This window comes from Danio rerio, chromosome 20 (genome assembly GCF_049306965.1).
Source record: "Danio rerio strain Tuebingen ecotype United States chromosome 20, GRCz12tu, whole genome shotgun sequence".
Lineage (NCBI taxonomy): Eukaryota > Metazoa > Chordata > Actinopteri > Cypriniformes > Danionidae > Danio > Danio rerio.
This window is the reverse complement of record NC_133195.1, coordinates 686,707-707,500: the sequence shown is the minus strand read 5'-3', so window position 1 is coordinate 707,500 and position 20,794 is coordinate 686,707. Positions and strand designations below refer to the sequence as shown.

General features: G+C 37.3%; 1 protein-coding gene across 2 annotated transcripts; it reads right to left on the bottom strand.

Annotated features, from left to right (window-relative positions):
• Window positions 1–1,392: 1,392 nt before the first annotated feature.
• nrl (neural retina leucine zipper) lies at window positions 1,393–19,103 on the bottom strand. 2 transcript variants are annotated; one of them, XR_012395501.1, is made up of 6 exons: window positions 19,058–19,103; window positions 12,261–12,973; window positions 9,943–10,215; window positions 6,984–7,199; window positions 4,337–5,234; window positions 1,393–3,795 (listed from the first exon to the last, which is right to left on the bottom strand). XR_012395501.1 is itself a non-coding variant. In NM_001040331.1 (5 exon segments), coding segments are annotated over 4 exon segments (1,239 nt in total). In that variant the 5' UTR covers window positions 12,861–12,973; window positions 19,058–19,096; the 3' UTR covers window positions 5,003–5,084.
• Window positions 19,104–20,794: the final 1,691 nt, after the last annotated feature.

Below are 20,794 nucleotides of genomic sequence, written 5' to 3'. Positions count from 1 at the left end.
ATTAATGTCCATACAGCAGCGAATATTGACAAAAGACAACACAATCTCACGGCAATTCGTAACTTTTTGATTTAGTGGCTAATTCGTATGAATTCGTACAATCTAATTCGTACATATTAGTACGATTTGCTCATCCCAATGACTTTATTATTAGTCCCTTTATTAATCCGGGGTCGCCACAGCGGAATGAACCGCCAACTTATCCAGCAAGTTTTTACGCAGCGGATGCCCTTCCAGCCATCTCTGGGAAGTGTTTTATATTATGATATATAATTTATAATCAAGAGTGATTTTAATGAGCGCATGATGCCGGGGATACCGATGCTTTCTGAACCGCTGTTTTCTCATGTTTTCTTGTGTAAGTTTAGCTAATTGAGAGGAAAGAGATTCATGTAAACGTCACATCCATCTGGAAGCTTATATCAAGTCAAATATTATGTGCTTTGATCATGACAAAGATAAAGTAAATCAGTGATTAGAGATGAATTAATTAAACTATTATGATTAGAAATGTGTTGGAGAAATCTGCTCTCTGTTAAACAGAAATTGAAGAATAAAATATACAGGCGGGCTAATAACTCTGACTTCAGCTCTGTGTATATATCACATGTTATGGCCACGGTTAATCTGATCACGGTCTCTTTAAGCAGGTTAAGAGCACCTGTTTAAGAGGTTTGGAGCTCACACAGTACTGCAACACTGAAGACAACAGCGCAGTGCACAGTTTGAGTCTTTCTCTGTGTAGATCTGTCAAGTTATTCCTTATGAGATGAAGCACACTTTAGGGGCGGAGAAAAATAATTTAGAAGAGACAGTTGGGCCCCTTTAAAACTTATTGAACTCACATAGAAATCTTATATGTGGGTCCAATAAACCTAAATGCAAATTACATAGTTCCTGTTTGGATTCCACATATATAAATACGATATGTCAAATAATTTGAAATATTGCAACAAAAAAAAAAAAGGCAGCTTATATAATAAACATCACCAGGATAAATTACTCATGTAAATTATAAAATATAACTTTAATATAAAATTGCCTGATATTCCATGACTTGGACAAAAAATATACACAACTCCCTGACTTTTATAATGCTTACTGTTTTTGTTAGGCTATTTTGCGCTAATATTTTGATTTGTGGGAACCCTGTATATATAATGCATGCATATATGAGCACAATTCTGACACATGAATATGCAAATCCATTAGCCATGGACACTTGCATTAAAATCTTAAAGGAGAAGCGTCTACAAAAATGTGAACTGGTGTCATTTAACTAGTGTTTTCTTCTGCTTTTTTCTTCTTTTGGTGCAAACAATTCTACTATACATTATAAGAGGACCTCAAGGAAAACAAAGTAGGACACACATGACATCAGACGTACAGTCACTTCACAATCATGAATGGTAAAAGTCTGTTTATTTCATAAGAAATCACTACAAACGGAGCATAATCAATATAATCTTTATCATAGTTTACCCTGCTACAAAATATTAATGATATTAATACACGCTATCAAAGGAAAACAATGACCACAATACAAACAGTAAATAAATACTGTGAATAAATATGGATAAATAGCCAGATAATTCAATGTATAGACCTATGGCGAGCCAAGTAAACCTCCTAGAAGTCTGCGTCTACGGTAAATAGTCATCTGCTCACACACACAGTGACCAGCTCTGTGTATCGCTAACTAGGGCTGCACGATACTGGAAAAACACACACTTCTGTTGTTGAGTATCGGGGTAAGGATATGTCTCACCATATATAATTTATTCTGATTCAGAGTAAAAACATTTCAAGGTGCAAACATTTACTATGAATGAGTGAAAACCTGTGCAGATAGTCAAACTGACTGTTATCATTTTGCCATCATTCGTTTCTTTTCAGCTCTGGGTTCAGCTTTGTTCTCCAGCCAATAGCAGAACAGCTACTACTGAGGAGGCGGGGCTAATCTGGGACCTCATCTGGTCAAATTTAAACAACCACTAATTTATCACACGTCTGCGATTAGTATAATGCATATACTGTTATCATGATAACAATACTTGTGCAATATATTGTGCAGTCGTAACAATATTATCGCGATAACAGTACTTGTGCGATATTAAAGTGATTATTGCTATAAATGATACTTTTGCGATATACTCTGCAGCCTTAATGTGATTGTCACGATAACTTTTTTCACGATAAATTTGTGGCATATATCATGCAGCCCTAATGCTATTATCATGATAACGATACTTTTGCGATACATGGTGCAGCCTTAACGTGATTATCGCAATAATGACACTTGTGGGATATATCATGCATCCTTAACGCTATTATTGCGATAATGATACTTTTGCTATATATCGCGCAGCCCTAACACTAATATCGTGATAACGATATTTTTTGTAATAAATTGTGCATCCCTAATGTGATCATCGCGATAACAATACTTTTGTGCTATATCATGCGGCCCAAACACTGTTATTGTGATAACGATACTTTTGCGATATATCGTGCATCCCTAACGTGATTATCACGATAACGATATTTTGCTATAAATCGTGCAGCCCAAACACTATTATCATGATAATGATATTTTTGTAATATATATCGTTCATGCTTTACGTGATCATCACGATAACGATACTTTTGCGATATATCGTGCAGCCCTAACACTATTATCATGATAACGATACTTTTTAAATAAATCGTTCATCCTCAACATGATTATTGCAATAACGATACTTTTGCGATATATCGTGCATCCCTAACATGATTATCACGATAACGATACTTTTGTGATATATATTGTTCATCCTTTACGTGATTATCACGATAACGATACTTTTGTGATATATCGTGCAGCCCTATTGCGAACTGAATCTGATGAATAAAACCTGATCATAAAAATGTAACTTCCAAAAGACACGGTCACTCAAAGAAATGCAATGATTTCCACTTGGCTTGCAGGAACCCAGTGTTTGCGTTTGACAGCATGTTGCGGGAGGTCAGTGCAAATCTCACACAGATGGCTTATACTCGTAATGGTCGATTACTCTTTCGCTTCTTCGTAGATATGTATTCCAACAGTCCTTTTGGTGAATGCCAAACAAATGAGCGAATGAAGCAAACTAAACTCTTCATGACAAATAGCTCAACACAATGAGAAAGCAAGCCTTTTGTGCTACCACCGACGATCTCATTGGTATTCATAGGCATGTGCACACGTACAATTCTGTACCTTCAGACACTCAAACTGCACAACATCAATAATAACAGCATCAAAAATAAAAATGTCACAGCTTTAGAATTGCTTTAGAATCTTTTTTTAAATTGCTAAAACCTATAAAACCTTTTATTTTTTTCAAAATCAAATTTGCTTAGAGGGATGTCAGGATCACAGTTTAACCATATTAGAAGATATTGGTTAAAAAAATTAATTAAGTGTAAGTTAAAAGGTAATTGTAAGTTTATTTGTTAATAAAATCTTTAAATATATTATAAATAACCATATCAAGGTCCAAAAATCACAAAAGGTTAACTCTGTAAAATGAATAAATATCCAGCATACTTAAAGTCCATGTGAAATCAAATTTTACCATTTATTTTTTGCTAGTTTACATTGTTATTCCCAAGGTTAAAAAATAAAGTTTGCAAGTGAATCCATTGAAAAATAAACGTTTGTTTTGGTAATCTTCAATCAAATTCTAAACATTTTTTAGAACAAACGTTTATTTTTCAGTGGATTCACTTGAATGGGCGGTGCTTCTCTGATGATGTCAGTTTGACGGCAATATTCTTAACCCCGCCCCTCTTATTGTTAGTTTGCTATGATGGAATGATGCACAAAACGAAAGCCACGCCCCTTACTCAATATTCTGTTTCAGCTAACAGTACATCAACATTCATTCATTCATTTTTCTTCAGATTTGGCTTCACTACAGCGGAATGAACCGCCAACTATTCCAGAATCAGTTTTACACAGCGGATGCCCTACCAGCCGCAACCCAGTACTGGGAAACACCCATACACACTCATTCACACACACACACTACAGCCAATTTAGCTCATCAATTCCTCTATAGTCCTGCACAATGGTGAATAGGTAGCACTCTAGCAAGAAGGTCACTGGTTTGAGCCTCGGCTGGGTCAGTTGGCATTTCTGTGTGGAGTTTGCATGTTCTCCCCGTGTTGACGTTGACGTTTCCCCCACAGTCCAAACACATTCGCTATAGGGGAATTGGGTAAACTAAATTAGCCATAGTGTATGAATGTGTGTGTGGGAATGAGTGTGTATGAATGTTTCCAAGTGATGGACTGCAGCTGGAAGGGCATCCACTGCGCAAAATGTATGCTAGATAAGTTGGCGGTTCATTCCGCTGTGGTGACCCCTGATTAATAAAGGGACTAGCCGAAAAGAAATTGAATGAATGAACGAATGAATTCCCCTATAGTGCATGTGTTTGGACTGTGGGGGACCCAGCCAAGACTTGAACTGGTGAACTTCTTGCACTGAGCCACCGTGCCACCCTACATCAACATACTGAAATTTCACACAGACTTTAAATAAGCTAATTGTAGAAGCATTTTATGTTTTAATCACCTTTTTTATCTTAAGCAGCATGAACATAATGAATAATTAAATATGCACTAGCTATTAGCTACACTAGCGATAAGCTGCAGTTCATTTTCAGAATGAAAATCAGTGCCTTTAATTAATTAATAATCTAATTCATTATGGGAAACAATCCACCTTTGCATTACAGCTCTCAGTGTATGATACTCAAATAATGTCGTTACATTTGGTTATATAAATGCTGTCTTTTCTCTGATTCTGCACATTCCATCAAAGTGTGCTCCTACCTATGAATGCTAATGAAATCCCTTCGGCGCTATGCAAGCTCGCAATGGGCAGAAATGCAATCCCATCAGCAGCAGCACTATTATGCCACAATCCAGGGCTCAGGTCCACCTCACAATCAACCCGCTTTGGTTAAATAGCTTATTTTTTTTTAAGATGAGCTGCACACACAGCTCGTTTGAACGCCTTCCACCCGTCGTCTTCATTCAGTGTCCGTTCAAGTGTGTCACAAAAAGTAGTCTGGAGGAGTGGGAGAAGGCGAGGTGTTGGGATGCGAAGGCTGCGTCTCGCTGGAGCTGATCAGCTTCTCGTATCGGGCTTTGTACGTGTCTCGCTCTCGCAACACGCGCGACAGCTCACACTGCAGCTGCTCCAGCTGGAGGAAGACAAACCGAGGAAATGTAAATACCGACATCACGGTCAACTCATAGTGATTAACACTTTTGTAATGAGGAAACAAACCAAAAACGCTCCAATCACCGTTCTGAGACTGGGTTACCTGCTGAAAAATCCAGCTTAAACCAGCCTAGGCTGGTTGGCTGGTTTTAGCTGGTCAACCAGGCTGGTTTTAGAGGGGTTTTGGCCACTTCCAGGCTGGTTTCCAGCCATTTCCAGCCTGGTCTTAGCTGGTTAGGCTGGGAGATGACCAGCTAAAACTAGCTTGACCAGCCTAGCAGGCTTGGAGCCCAGCCAAAACCAGCTATGTCCAGCTTAAACCAGGCTGGTCAAGCTGGTTTTAGCTGGGTTTAGCTGGTCATTTTCCAGCCTGACCAGCTAAGACCAGGCTAGAAATGGCTGGAAACCAGCCTGGAAGTGGCCAAAACCCCTCTAAAACCAGCCTGGTCGACCAGCTAAAACCAGCCAACCAGTCTAGGCTGGTTTAAGCTGGATTTTTTTAGCAGGGATTCACAAAGAAAACAATTGTGTCACATGAGTCGGCTAGATAAATTAATTTAGCAATTAGCTTTTCACACTAAAGTGGTTGTTGCTACAAGGGATAGAAGTATAGTAGTTAAAGTGAAGTGTTTATTATTTATTAAATTACAGATTTTATTTATTTTTTATTAACGTCCAACCCTAAATTGGATTGGAAGCAAGCACTGGTTTCACAAAATGTAAAATCCCCAGGTATCACCATGATTAAGGGTTCTCAAACTTTATTAGGTACACCTTACTAGTACCCACTTTTGCCTTCAGATCAGCCTTGATCCTTAATGGCAGAGATTCAACAAGCTGCTGGAAATATTCCTCAGAGATTTTGCTCCATATTGTCATGATCGCATCACACAGTTGCTGCAGATTTGTCGGCTGCACATCCATGATGCCAATCTCCCGTTCCACCACATCCCAAATCTGCTCTATTGGATTGAGCTCTGGTGACTGTGGAGGCCATTTGAGTACAGTGAACTCATCGTCATGTTCACCAGTCTGAGATGATTGAGTTTTAGGACATGTTGCGTCCCTTTAGGACGTGTTGTGTGTTCAGAGATGCTCTTCTGCAGAGCTCGGTTGTAACGAGTGCTTATTTGAGTTACTGTTGCCTTTCTATCAGCTGGAACCAGTCTGGCCATTCTCCTCTGACCATCAACAAGGCATTTGCGTCCACAGAACTGCCGCTCACTGGATATTTCCTCTTTGTCGGAGCATTCTCTGTAAACCCTAGAGATGGTTGTGCGTGAAAATCCCAGTAGATCAGCAGTTTCTGAAATACTCAGAGCAGCCTGGCAGCAACAACCATGCCACGTTCAGAGTCACCTAAATCCTCTTTTTTCCCCATTCTGATGCTCGCTTTGAACTGCAGCAGATCGTCTTGACCATGTCTACAAGCCTAAATGCAGTGAGTTGCTGCCATGTGATTGGCTGATTAGAAACTTGTGTTAACAAGCAGTGGGACAGGTGTACCTAATAAAGTGGCCGGTGAGTATATATGTGACATTTAAGCCTATAAAAAGTATACCTCACACACATGCATGAGCACCAGAAGCGAAATAAAGTGGATAAAGGGGCCAAAATCAAATATCAATATTTAAAATGAATAAAACACACACAAACACATGATCTATGTGGTCAGCAATATGTGCTGATCTGCGTTTGTTGTGATGGTGTCAGGGTCTGTGGTGTGTACCTGCTGTGTCAGGATGTGTTTCTCGGACTCGAGCGCGTGCCGGTGCTGGAGACGTTTGTAGCGGCAGGACTGCGCGTATCCGCGGTTCTTCAGCGTCCGTCGTTTCTGCTTCAGGCGGACCACCTCGTCTTTGCTGACCCCACGCAAATGTCTGTTCAGCTCGCGCACAGACAGACTCACCAGCTGCTCGTCGGAGAAACGCTCTTCCACACCGCACTGAAAGAGACGCACACAATACCACATAAGTCCCGGAGATTTGCCACAGAATGTGACCCTGACCAGCTTCATCAAACGCTCAGGTGCATCCCGGCTGACATACACTCACACTCTACACTGTAATACACAGCTGTTCATTAGCAGCTTCTGCTTTTAGTGTTGTGGATCGCATTATGGGATGTTGATCTCTGCTCTGTCCTGTTTTGGTGTTGAAAATTAAAGTTTATAGTTTAATAAAGTGACATATATTGACATTCTCACTGTTCGAGATAAGTAGAATAAGTAGAATCTACAGTAACTTACTGTAAATCAGTCACAGCATAAATACTGCAGCAACAGCGCTATTTAGCTTGCTGTATGTGTGTTTAATGTATATCTTTACTGTAAAATATACAGCCTTTCTTTATTTGCATTCCTAATATCATACACTGATAATGATTTTTGTAAATGACACGGTATTTAACTGTAATATGAGCTGGATGGTACTGTAAGAGTCATGTGAATATTATGGTATATTTTACAGCAAAGATATACAATACTGTAAACACATATACAGCTAGATAAATGTAGAGTAATGACACTGCTAGACATTTTATTGTATTTTTGTGGTGCACTGTTGCCAGCATCTGCCGCTTTACAGTAACCTGTAAATGTGTTTTACTGTAGCAGGACTTTACCGTGATTTCATTTAATTTTTATATCAAAATAGGATATATTGCAATATATGCTAATTATATATAATACAAACAACTTTGTGTTTGGATTTCACTTATATAAAAACATCATGCAATGTTTCAAAATATAGCAAAACTGTTTACATTTAGTTTTTAACCATTGGAATTGCAAACATGGTCATATACAGTTGAAGTCAGAATTATTCGCCCCCTTTGAATTTTGTTTTCTTTTTTAAATATTTCCCAAATAATGTTGAGCAGATTTAGGAAATTTTTACAGTATGTCTGATAATATTTTTTCTTCTGGAGAAAGTCTTATTTTTTTATTTCGGCCAGAATAAAAGCAGTTTTTAATTTTTTTAACACAATTTTAAGGTCAATATTATTAGCCCCTTTAAGCTATTTTCTACAGAACAAACCACTGTTATACAATGACTTGCCTAATTACCCCAACCTGCCTAGTTACAACCTACTTAAGCCTTTAAATGTCACTTTAAGCTGAATACTAGTGTCTTGAAGAATATCTAGTCTAATATTATGTGCTGTCATCATGATGAAGAGTAAATAAATCAGTGATTAGAGATGAATTATTAACACTATTATGATTAGAAATGTGTTGGAGAAATCTGCTCTCCGCTAAACAGAAATTGGGGAGAAAAATAAACATGGGGCGAATAATTCTGACTTCAACTGTACGATCATATATATTAGCTATAATATCATTTATATGTTCACATATTGCCATATATCAGATTTCTGTACGGGAAATAAATGTATGAGCGTTTGTGTTTGTTTATAACCGGGCCGACTGTATGAATGCAGTGTTTGCCCATACTCCCAGAACATGCTGTCCCTATCTTGTGTCCCCACAAGGATGGTAAAAACCTGATGTATTTGTTCTGTTTTTAATCCCACAATGAAAATACACACACACACACATACACACACACATTTATATTGTATATATTATATATATTCACTCAATTATTTTTTTTTTTCGGCTTAGTTCCTTTATTAATCTGGCAGCGCCACAGCTAAATGAACCACCAACTTATCCAGCATATGCTTTACCCAGTGGATGCCCTTCCAGCTGCAACCCATCATTGAGAAACATCCATACACACTCATACACTACGGACAATTTAGCCTACCCAATTCACCTGTACTGCATGTGTTTGGACTGTGGGGGAAACCGGAGCACCCGGAGAAAACCCACGCGAATGCAGGGAGAACATGCAAACTCCACACAGAAACACCAACTGGCTCAAACCAGCGAACTTCTTGCCACCACAACGCCATTTATATATATATATATATATATATATATATATATATATATATATATATATATATATATATATATATATTCTTCAAATTTTAGACATCTTAAGTAATGTTTTGTTTCATGGGAGTCTTAATAAAAATGAAGATCCAACATATGCATGAGGGAGATGGAGCGTATCTTTGTCCATATGTGTGGTTTTGGCAGCACATTTCCACACAGCATAATCTGACAGAGTGTAAGTGACAGTGATCGGGATTACATCACAATAATAGTAGATATTACCATAATCTGATAGCGCTGCTCCACATTTAGAGACAGGCATCCACCAGCTTTCAACACTCTTTACCACAACATCAGCCATGCTCCGAAACATGCCTAAAGGTCCCGTGACATTAAAATAAAGTTTTTTAGTATAGGATATCCATCAGTTTCTCATCAAATCTTCTGACCAATCAAATGCTCTCTAGTGTCTGCCAAGCCCCACCCCCTTTCCCATTTGCTGTTCATTTGATGCGCTTGAGCTCAACCACTCTCACTAGCAGAGCTGTGACACTAACAAAACTCTATTGGTAGACTAAATAGACCATAGTGCATGTGTGTGAACGAGTGTGTATGGGTGTTTCCCAGTGATGGGTTGCAGCTGGAAGGGCATCCGTTGTGTCGACACCTGATTAATAATGGGAGTAAGCCAAAAATTAATGAATGAATAATTACTGAAAATGTTGGCGCCCTCCCCATATGGTCAACATGTAATTGGCACCCTGATTTAAGGAGGTTTTAGTACCTGAGCGACCTGCAGGAGGTGGTGGTGATGGTGGTGATGATGATGCCCCTGCATTGGATGGTGTGGGTGGTGGAGGCGGCTCTGTGGACTGAGTGGCTGTGCATAGGGACCGGCCGACGGGTTGACGTTGGCCAGAGATGAAGGGTTGGAAGAAACCACCAGAATAGGCCGGTGGCACATGTCTGACGGCTTGTTCAGGACAACATCCGCACTGCTGTCGCTGCTGGAGTCGCCCATGTGACTGCTGCTGGAGCTCTGGGACAACACCGGGAACTGACAGAGAAACAGATATCATCAACATAAGAAAATGAGTACAACTAAAGCAGGGTTCCCACTCTCATGAAATTCAAGCGAACTTTTTAAACAACTGTTTATTTTAAATCAAGCACCTTTGGAATTCACACCCCGAGCATACACTCAAAAAGAAAAGACGTTTGCTGTTTGTTCAAATGACTTACTTAAAACAAGCTGATTTTTTTTTGGGACAACTTTTTAGTTTCATGTTCAATCAACTTAAATGAAACGTAAAAACTAATAAGTAAACTTAACTCCTTCTGTGGTCCCACACTGTAAAACCCAACAGTCAACTTTATCAAATGAAATGAGTGTAGTGAACTGAAAATGGACTGAAAGTTAATTCTACTCATTTCAAAAGAGTTTTGAACTCAGTGTTGAAGGTATTGAGTTAATTAAACACCTCAATACTTCAACTTAAATGGAGTAAATTCACAGGACTCATGTAGAATAGTTGGTTTGTAAAAATCGGTTTCCTCAAACCGTTTGAGTTGCCTTAACTCCTAAAGGGCTGGTGTCCTGGAGAGTTTAGCTCCAGCCCTAATCTAACACATCTGAACCAGCTAATCAAGATCTTACTACACTGAAAAAAATATTTACTTATTATATATACTTTGGATTTACTCAATTTTTTTACTTTAAGTAGTTGTAAACAATTTATTTGTGCTGAATTTAAACATACAAATTAAGTTGAACATTAATAAATTTAATTTGTTTGTTTAAATTCAACACAAATAGCTTGTTTGCAACAGTTCTGCATGCAACACTTTTTTCACTGTACATATACTAGTAACCTCCTGGCAGGTGTGTCAAAGCAAGTTGGAGCTAAACTCTGCAGGACATCGGCCCTCCAGGACCGTGTTTGAACACTCCTGCCTCAACTTATTGAGTTGTACAGTACTCAGTTGGTTTGAGTTTATTTATTGGGGTTTTCTGTGCTGAAATTGCTTTGTTTACTCAAATGGAGTAAGTTCACAGTACTCATTAGGATTAGTTTTTGAACTTAAATGGTTTGTCGCAAGGCAACGCAGTGGCACAGTAGGTAGTGCTGTCACCTCACAGCAAGAAGGTAGCCGGTTCAAGCTTCAGCTGGGTCAGTTGCGACTTACTCTGAACAGATCATTTGAATCAATGAATCATTTACTGGAGACTCATTCTAACTGAATGGATCGCTAGAATCAGTGAATCATTTACTGGAGGCTTAGGGTGCTTTCACACCTAGACTTTTGTTTGGGAACCTGTCTCGCTTGCCCAGTTTGCCTCGGATAGGCGCCAAAGCAATCGCTCTGAGATCACCTGAATGAGGAGGTCTCAGATCGATTGAAACGAACTCTGGAGCAGATCGATTGTAGTGAGAAAGCGATACGATCCGAGCCCGGTTATATCATAGAGGTTTATGGATATGAAATAGGCATCCGCTTTTATGAAGAGAGAATTATGAGCAGGGTGGGAGGTCATTCCAGACACCCCAAGTCTCCCGGAAGCTCAGAGAGTCTCCTGCATATGCATAGAGACTCCCGGATGCCCGCAAACGAGTAATAATCTCCCGGTGATTGCGCGTCTCCCTCCCGGTCCTCAAATACGTCGCGCACCTTTCTCACCCTTCCCCACCGCATCCCTCCTCGCTCTTCACACACGTCGCGCACACCCTGTCAAACCCCACCAAACCCCCCCTGACAGCTGAAAGGGACTCTGACCAATGTGAGGAGAGTTTACTCACACGTGACTTGTTTTAACTCTTTGGTTTGCTGAGTCAGTCGGCTCCACATAGAAATGCCAACCGACCCAGCCAAGGCTTGAACCAGCAACCTTCTTGCTGTGAGGCGACAACACTACCTACTGCGCCACCGTGTCGCCTGAATGGATCATTTGAATCAATAAATCACATACTAGAGTCTCACCCTGAACAGATCAATGACTCGTTTACTGCTGACTCAATCTGAATGGATCATTAGAAGTGGAACTGGAAGCTGTAAAACTTTGCATTCACGTGTAAGCCATGGTCCACACGTGTCAGATCATACCTGTGAAGTGACCGCAGCTGCAGCAGAGTTCAGCAGGGCCTCCACCGCGTCCTCGCATCCCAGAAAGCCTCTCTGGTCCCGGTCCCCTCGCTCCGGCACTCCTCCTAGAGCTCCCAGTAGAGACGCAGCACCTCCAGCCTCCCCTCCGAACTGCTGCTGGAGCGCCGCCAGCCACAGCAGATCCTCCAGAGAGGTGGCGTTGGGGCATGGTGCAGGACCTCCTGCTGCACTGGGGCTCCCGTCCAGCGTCCCCTGAGAGCCAGAGCTCTGTCCTGAGATGTACCCGGTGGAGATGGAGAGCGGGAAGGAGAGCGAGGAGGATGAGGAGGAGGCGGAGGCAGGGGGAGGTCCGTCACTCAGCGTGGGCGATGGGGGCAGAGATGTGTAAGGACTGGAGCTCAGGCTGGAGTCAGCGGGAGGACGAGGAGCGAATGGAGAACCGGTCATCTCGGTGTGAACCCCTGTTTTGGGGTAGAGGCAGGTGGCGGGGGGCGGAGGGGTGTCAGGCTTTACCTCAAACTTCAGCAAGTCAAAGTCGTTGAGATACTCCATGGCTAGTGGGCTCGGAGGGAGAGACGACAGCGGCAGAGAGGAAGACATCGCTGGAAGCTGTTGTTCAGTTTTCAAGGCGCACGACACACAGAAATACAAACAGTGAAGTGTTCAAATGATTGCTTCTTTGAGTTGAACGCTTCCTGTTTTATCATGTCAAACTGCCAAAGAGAAAGATAAGAAAGACAACAGTGAGGATCTGATTGCAAGCTGCTTATTATTAGTTAGTAAGGCAGTATTTGGGTTTAGGTTTGGGTATTGGGTAGGACAAGGAATGTAAAATAAGATCATACTTAGTGTTAAGCCTATAGTGTTAAGTGTTAAAGGTTCACGAAACACCAAAGCACATGTTTTGAGCTGTTGACAATCATATACAGTTAAAATCAAAATTATTTGCCCACCTTCGAAGTCATTTTTCTTTTTTAAATATTTCCCAAATGATGTTGAACAGATTGAGGAAATGTTCACAGTGTGTCTGATAATATTTTTTCTTCTGGAGAAAGTCTGATTTGTTTTATTTCGGCCAGAATAAAAGCAGTTTTTAATTTTTTAAACACCATTTTAAGGTCAATATTATTAGCCCCTTTGAGCTATTTTTTCCCCCGACTATCTACAGAACAAACCATCGTTACACAATAACTTGCCTAATTACCTTAACCTGCCTAGTTACCCTGATTACCCTAGTGAAGCCTTTACATGTCTCTTTAAGCTGTATAGAAGTGTCTTGAAGAATATCTAGTCTAATATTATTTACTGTCATCATGACAAAGAGAAAATAAATCAGTTATTAGAGATGAGTTATTAACACTATTATGATTAGAAATGTGTTGAAGAAATCAGCTCTCCGTTAATCAGAACTTGCGGAAAAAAAAAATAAACAGGTGGCGAATAATTCAGGGGGGCTAATAATTCTGACTTCAACTGTATGTGTCCCACTCTGCTATAAACACTGTTAGGACACATCTATTCCACTAAAAGGTGAAAATTGGTTGTTTTTGCGTTATTTCCAGCAAATTCGTTCTTCAAGTTTGAAACAAATTTAAGAAGCTGCGTCACGGAGATTAGACCCTTGTGTGTATTCCAGTGTGGGGAGTGGATGTCTGTAGCGGCGAGTACAACGTGAAGTCTTTGAGCTTTCAGCATCAAAGGGCACCTGTGGTGAGAAATCTACTTTTCAAGCTGTTTGGACAGACGTGTGTGTAGGTATAGTGTATAAAGCGTCATATATAAACACACCCAGTGCTTTTTTTTATCAGTTTAACAACATAAAAACGGTGGACCAATTGGAGCTGGTTTTAGACCGACCGCAACTTGATGTAGGAGAGCGGTCTCCCCGCCCACCAATATTGATTGACAGGCGCATCACCACATCCTCGGTTTGTTGTTTCACGTCCGCCATTTTCAGCGTGGGAGTCAAATCGATGTCACTAAAGGAACACCCGTGCTCTATTCTTAGATGTAAGGCTCATTGGGCTCAACACAAGATCAGCATTCACCACAAGATTGCTCTCATCGGAATTATTATTTGCACCTTTTTGGCAGGTTTACAAACATGTGTACTTTTCATTGCGTCTACCTTAGACTTCAGCCGTTTGCATTTCTTGTGGACACAGAAGCTCCCTGTGGTGTTAACTTGGTGCAGCTGGAAAGTGCGAGCTTTCTGTCAGGGTACACACAACGTCGCTTCCAGCCAACGAGGACAGCCATGATTCGGGACAACTTCATATTTCTGCCGCGCCACAGAGCTCCATCTGAATAGTTTAATTTTAAATAACAGGTGAATGTGCGTGCCGTGTCTGAGCGGCGCATTTGGTGCCTCAGTCAAAGTTAATTCAGTGTGTGTGGTTATTAGTAGGTTCACCCGGACTCTGCACGCACAGAATTACACAGATTTCTAGCCCATCATTAATTCTACATGAGTAAATGTGTGTTAATCTATATTCATTCAGTTTTTTTTTTATTAATTTCAGTAATATTATTGACTAATATATTCAGTAATATTATTGACTAATATGTTCATCTGATTTATGTACAGTGCAGTTTGTACAGTAATGTTTTCTGTCTTTTACTAGAGATATTATATGACAAACTTGCTTTATTTACCAAATAAAGTGAATGTAATTGGATTTGCGTTTAAAACATTAAATAAAAGTTTAAAAATATATTATTTTTTATTTGTTACATTAAGGTTTTAGTTTTGATACTCCCAAATTAATTCCGCAGAAATCCGCAGACATTTACATATTGCTTGGTCTGTGTCCGAGGCGTACATGTACGGCTGAATGCTGGTCCTCTCACTCATGCTGCTTCTCTCTCTCTGCCTGTCTGTAGTCAAACACAGAGCGGGGGAGCTCTTGGCTTTCTCTTATTTTCATGTGAAGCAACACACCACTAAAACAGCGAGCTGTGAACACACCCCCAACATCACACTCTTTAACACATTATAATTAAAAATCTGAATCTCTGATAATCGCTGTTCTGAACTGAACCTAGCACACTCAGAACAACTAGAATATTAATATTAAATCATGAAAAGGGGGTAAACCATGTGCCCTTTAATTCATGAGAAAGACCAATCAGTTTAAACCAATCAGCGTGCTCTATTGTGAGCGAGGTGCAGCTTCATTAATATGCATGATAGCCTCGTTTATACCTGTTACAGTGTTCAGATGGCAGAGAGACGCCATTATTGAATTATTCGCCCTCCTGTTTATTTTTTTTCCCAATTTCAGTTTGACAGAGAGCAGATTTCTCCAACACATGTCTAATCATAATAGTGTTATTAACTCATCTCTAATAACTGATTTATTTTCTCTTTGTCATAATGACAGTAAATAATATTAGACTAGATATTCTTCAAGACACTTCTATACAGCTTAAAGTGACATGTAAAGGCTTCACTAGGGTAATTAGGGTAAAGTTAGGGTAATTAGGCAACTCATTGTATAACAGTGGTTTGTTCTGGAGACAATCCAACACTAATATTGCTGAAGGGGCGAATAATATTGAGCTTAAAATGGCTTTAAAAAATTAAAAACTGCTTTTATTTTAGCCCAAATAAAACAAAAAAGACTTTCTCCAGAAGAACAAATATTATCAGACATACTGTGAACATTTCCTGAATCTGTTCAACATCATTTGGGAAATATTTAAAAAAAAGAAAGAAAAAAATTTGCTAATAATTCTGACCTCAGCTGTATAGGCTGAGCTACTGATTCACATCGCTAATGCTAAATTAGGCTTTATTTCTGTACATATGAAGATTATAACATCTTTTAACTAAGATTTAAACTTAAACATGGCTTTTATTTGTTAATATAAGCTGCTGTACTCAAGTGTTGACTAATTATGAATTGAAGCGCGTGTTGCTAACCGTTTGAGATTAATAGAGGAAAGGCCTCAATCCAATCCCATAATCTTAATCCATCAATCTAGTTATTCCAGTGAACGGCTGCTCCTTAACATATGTGTGATAACTCACATCTCAAACAGGAGGAATGTTGCTTTATCTGATAGAAACACTAAGTTGTTTGAGGCAAAATATTCATAAATTAAACATATTAAGAAGTACGCTTAAAAATATACCGCCAAGCTTTAAATCTGGACTGAGACGACAGAACTTATTTTAGATTGTAGGTTTTATGACAGATTTTCAGACACTGACTATACACATCTATTAAAAAAGAATAGTAAAAAATAAAAAAACATTGAGAAATGTTAAAGTTGACATATATTTTTTAAATATTCTTCTTTAATATTTGCAAAAATGTGTTTCTTTTCAGTAGTAAACCAAGCAAAAGTGTATATAATCTACATGCACAACAAACAAGATCACAATTATATTGAAAAATTATAATATACAAGTACACCGTCAAAAAATCCAGCTAACAAATTAAGTATTGTTAATTGTTAAGTCAGGTGGACATATTTTTGAGCTCAGACTTGAATTTACTCATAAAAATGTTTCTTCATTCATCCGGGGTCGCCACAGCGGAATGAACCGCCAACTTATCCAGCAAGTTTTTACGCAGTGGATGCCCTTCCAGCCGCAAAACATCTCAGGGAAAAAAAAGTTTGTTCAATGAAAGTAAAAAATTCAGTGCAGGAGACTTCGAATCTAGATTTCTTTACTTGAGCGTTTACCACTGTAAAAAAAAAAAAAAAGTGGAGATAACTTAAAAGTTTAAAGCGATTGGCTGCAAAGAAAGTTTGAGTTTATTAATCTTCAGTGTTTGATGTTGTGCCAAATTATTCAATAAAGTGTACTTGACTTAAACAAGCCGTTTCTGTCAACTTGAAAAAATAATTTTGCAAAACTTCAACCTCTGAAGATTAATAAACTCAAAGTTCTTTGCACCCAATCGCTTTAAAATGTTAAGTTAACTCAACTTTTTATTTTTTACCGTGTATATTACACATTAATGTTAGCAAAATAATTGTTTTTATTATTGCTGACCAAAATTATATATGATTTATTAAAGTGTATATATGCACCAACGGTCAAAAGTTTGGGGTCAGTTTTTTATTTAAGTAAATTATTTTGTTCATCAAGGCGGCATTTAATAAATGTGAAAAATTGTTTTTGAAAAATTTATTACAATTTAAAATAACTGCTTTCTTATTGTGTGCAGTTTCAAATGAAGTAATTACTCATTATGAAGTAATTATGGTCATTATTGCTTTTATTACTATTACCATCAATAATATTAATTATTATTATTAAGTAATTTCTGAAAGATCATGTGACTGAAGACTGGAGTAATGAAGCTGATAATTCACCTTTAAAATCATTGGAACAAATTATTTCATTAAATTATAAACTGCTTTCGAAGTCGAACTTCAGTTGAACTACTAAACTACTTTTATTTTATAGTGCAATAACATTTCACAATTTGTACTGTGTTTTGATGAAATAAATGCAGCCTTGGTGAGCAGGAAAAGCTGATTTTAAAACATTTAACAATCATACTGACCCCAAACATTTGACCAGTAGTGTACAATATCTATTATAATATTACATATTAAAGGGTATATATATATTATCTAAGACAATATTACATTTATAATATTACATATATATTACATATATATATATATATAATTTTTTTATTAATTAATTAAATTATTATTATCTATTACAATATTACATATTAATGTATGAGTATTATCTATTACACACACATACACACACACACACACACACACACACACACACACACACACACACACACACACACACACACACACACACACACACACATATATACACACACACACACACACACACACATATATATATATATATATATATATATATATGTGTGTGTGTGTGTGTATACATATATATATATATATATATATATATATATATATATATATATATATATATATATATATATATTTTTTTTTTTATTATTTATTTATTATTATCTATCACAATATTTCATATTAATATATACGTATTATCTATTACAATATTACACACACACATATATATATATGTATGTATGTATATATAAAGGGTATATATATTATCCATTAAAATATTACATATATATATAAATTACAGTACTACATAAAACTAATATTAAATAAATCTACAGATTATTCAATTATAATGAAATAGGGTTCAAATGGATGCAATAGGTTTCACAAATGTTTCCCAGCTAATTTTATCAACGGTTACACTGACTTTACAGACAATAATAGTAAAAATCATTTTGTACTGAACATGTCTGCACATTGCATGTCAATATATCTGTTATAAAGCAACCTTCAGAACAGTTTGTTAAAATAAACACGGATTCACACTTATTATATATAGGCTAAAATGTACTGTAATCACTTTCAAACATTAAATAAAACATAAAAGTACACTGAGGTAAATAATCAGTTAATCTGACAGCTAGCTACTACATCACATCTACACATGTTCGAGTTTTAAATGGTAATTAATAGCTGAACGACGGTACGTCTGAGTTTATTTAAAGTATTAGCATTAACAGTTCAATGGTAGCCATTAACAGCAGGAATGAGCGAACGGCAGATAAATGTACGGTAACAAAACAAGACATTATTAAACGAGTGAAAAGGAGTTGATGAGACCGGAGCAGAAGAGTGCCAGAACAACACTGAAAGGCGATTAAATCATTTTAAAAAAAGGCGAAATGACGTCAGAGAGAGAAAAAAACAGAGACAACAGAAGAAGATGAAAGGAAAAGGTTTGCTAAAAGTCTGTTTCTTACCGTGTTCATGTGGACGCCTCACACACATCCTGAGATATTGACTGACAGATTGACTCCTGCCATGAGTGAGTATATGAGTGTGTGTCAGTGTGTGTGTGTGTGTGTGCCTGCGTGTGTGTGTGTGTGTGTGTGGAGCCGATTGTCAGTAACAGTGGCCCAGTCCTCCCCCTTTGACCCCCCGCTCCTAAATAATCCCCGTCCATCCCGTCTCTCTCTCTCTCTCTCTATGGACAGAGGGTGAAGTTTGTCGAGATGTGGTGCAAGTTTTTAACGAACATGGCTTTTATTTGTTATTACAGACTGTTATTCTCACGTGTTGACAAATCATGACGGCGCTGACTATTTAACTATTTAACTCAAGTACATATGTCACATAATTTGTGCTCTCCAGAAATGTACACAGGGCTACGCTTTCAGAATGAGCCTATGTTGGTTTTATGTGAATATATAATATTGTTATACAAATAATGAAAAAAAAAAAATCTGCGTTTATGTCTCAATTGTAAGTCGCTTTAGACAAAAGTGTCTGTTAATGTTATGCTAAGGTATGATAATATTAAAGTTGTGCTCAAAATTTAGGGAAAAAAATCTCTCTCTCTGAGACTGAGATCTCTATTTGATTCCTTGGAGGTTTTATTTCTGGCTGTTGATGAGATTGTGAAAGGACTGTGTTCGTGTTTGGCTTAAATTACGGTAAAAACTAATAGAAAATGTGTTGTAGATTATATTCAACTGGTTTAAAATCATGTTTCTTTTTTTTAAATTGCACTTAAATGTATCTGAGATGTGATTATTAATCAGGAAGGTAAGTAATTCATCAAATCAAAGTGTTATTAAACAGTTATTGATAAAAAATAAGATCAAAAAATTGACATCCAATAATAAATAGATACACTAACTAACTAACTAACTAACTAACTAACTAACTAACTAAATTAAAAATAATAAATAAAATAATTAAATAAATAAATAAATCAGTAAATAAATAAGCAAATAAATAAATTAATTAATTAATTAAATAAATAAATAAATCAGTAAATAAATAAATAAGCAAATTAATAAATAAATAAAATAATTAATTAAATAAATAAATAAATCAGTAAATAAATAAATAAGCAAATGAATAAATAAATAAAATAATTAAATACGTAAATAAATAAATCAGTAGATAAATAAATAAATAAATAAATAAATAAATAAATAAATAAATGAATAAATAAATAAATAAATAAATAAAATGAGACTAATACACATACAGTTGAAGTCAGTATTATTCGCCCCTTGTTTCTTTTTTTCCCCAATTTCTGTTTAACGAGAGCAGATGCAGATGCAGATTTCTTCAGCACATTTCTAATCATAATATTATTAATAACTCATTTCTAATAACTGAATTATTTTCTCTTTGTCATGATGACAGTAAATAATATTAGACTAGATATTCTTCAAGACACTTCTATACAACTTAAAGTGACATTTAAAGGCTTCACTAGGGTAATTAGGTGAACTAGGCAGGTTAGGGTAATTAGGCAAGTTATTGTATAACAGTAGTTTGTTCTGTAGACTATTGAAAAAATATATATAGCTTAAAGGGGCTAATAATATTGACCTTAAAATGGTGTTAAAAATTAAAAACTGCTTTCATTCTAGCCGAAATAAAACAAATAAGACTTTCTCCAGAAGAAAAAAATATTATCAGACATACTGTGAACATTTCCTTGCTCTGTTAAACATCATTTG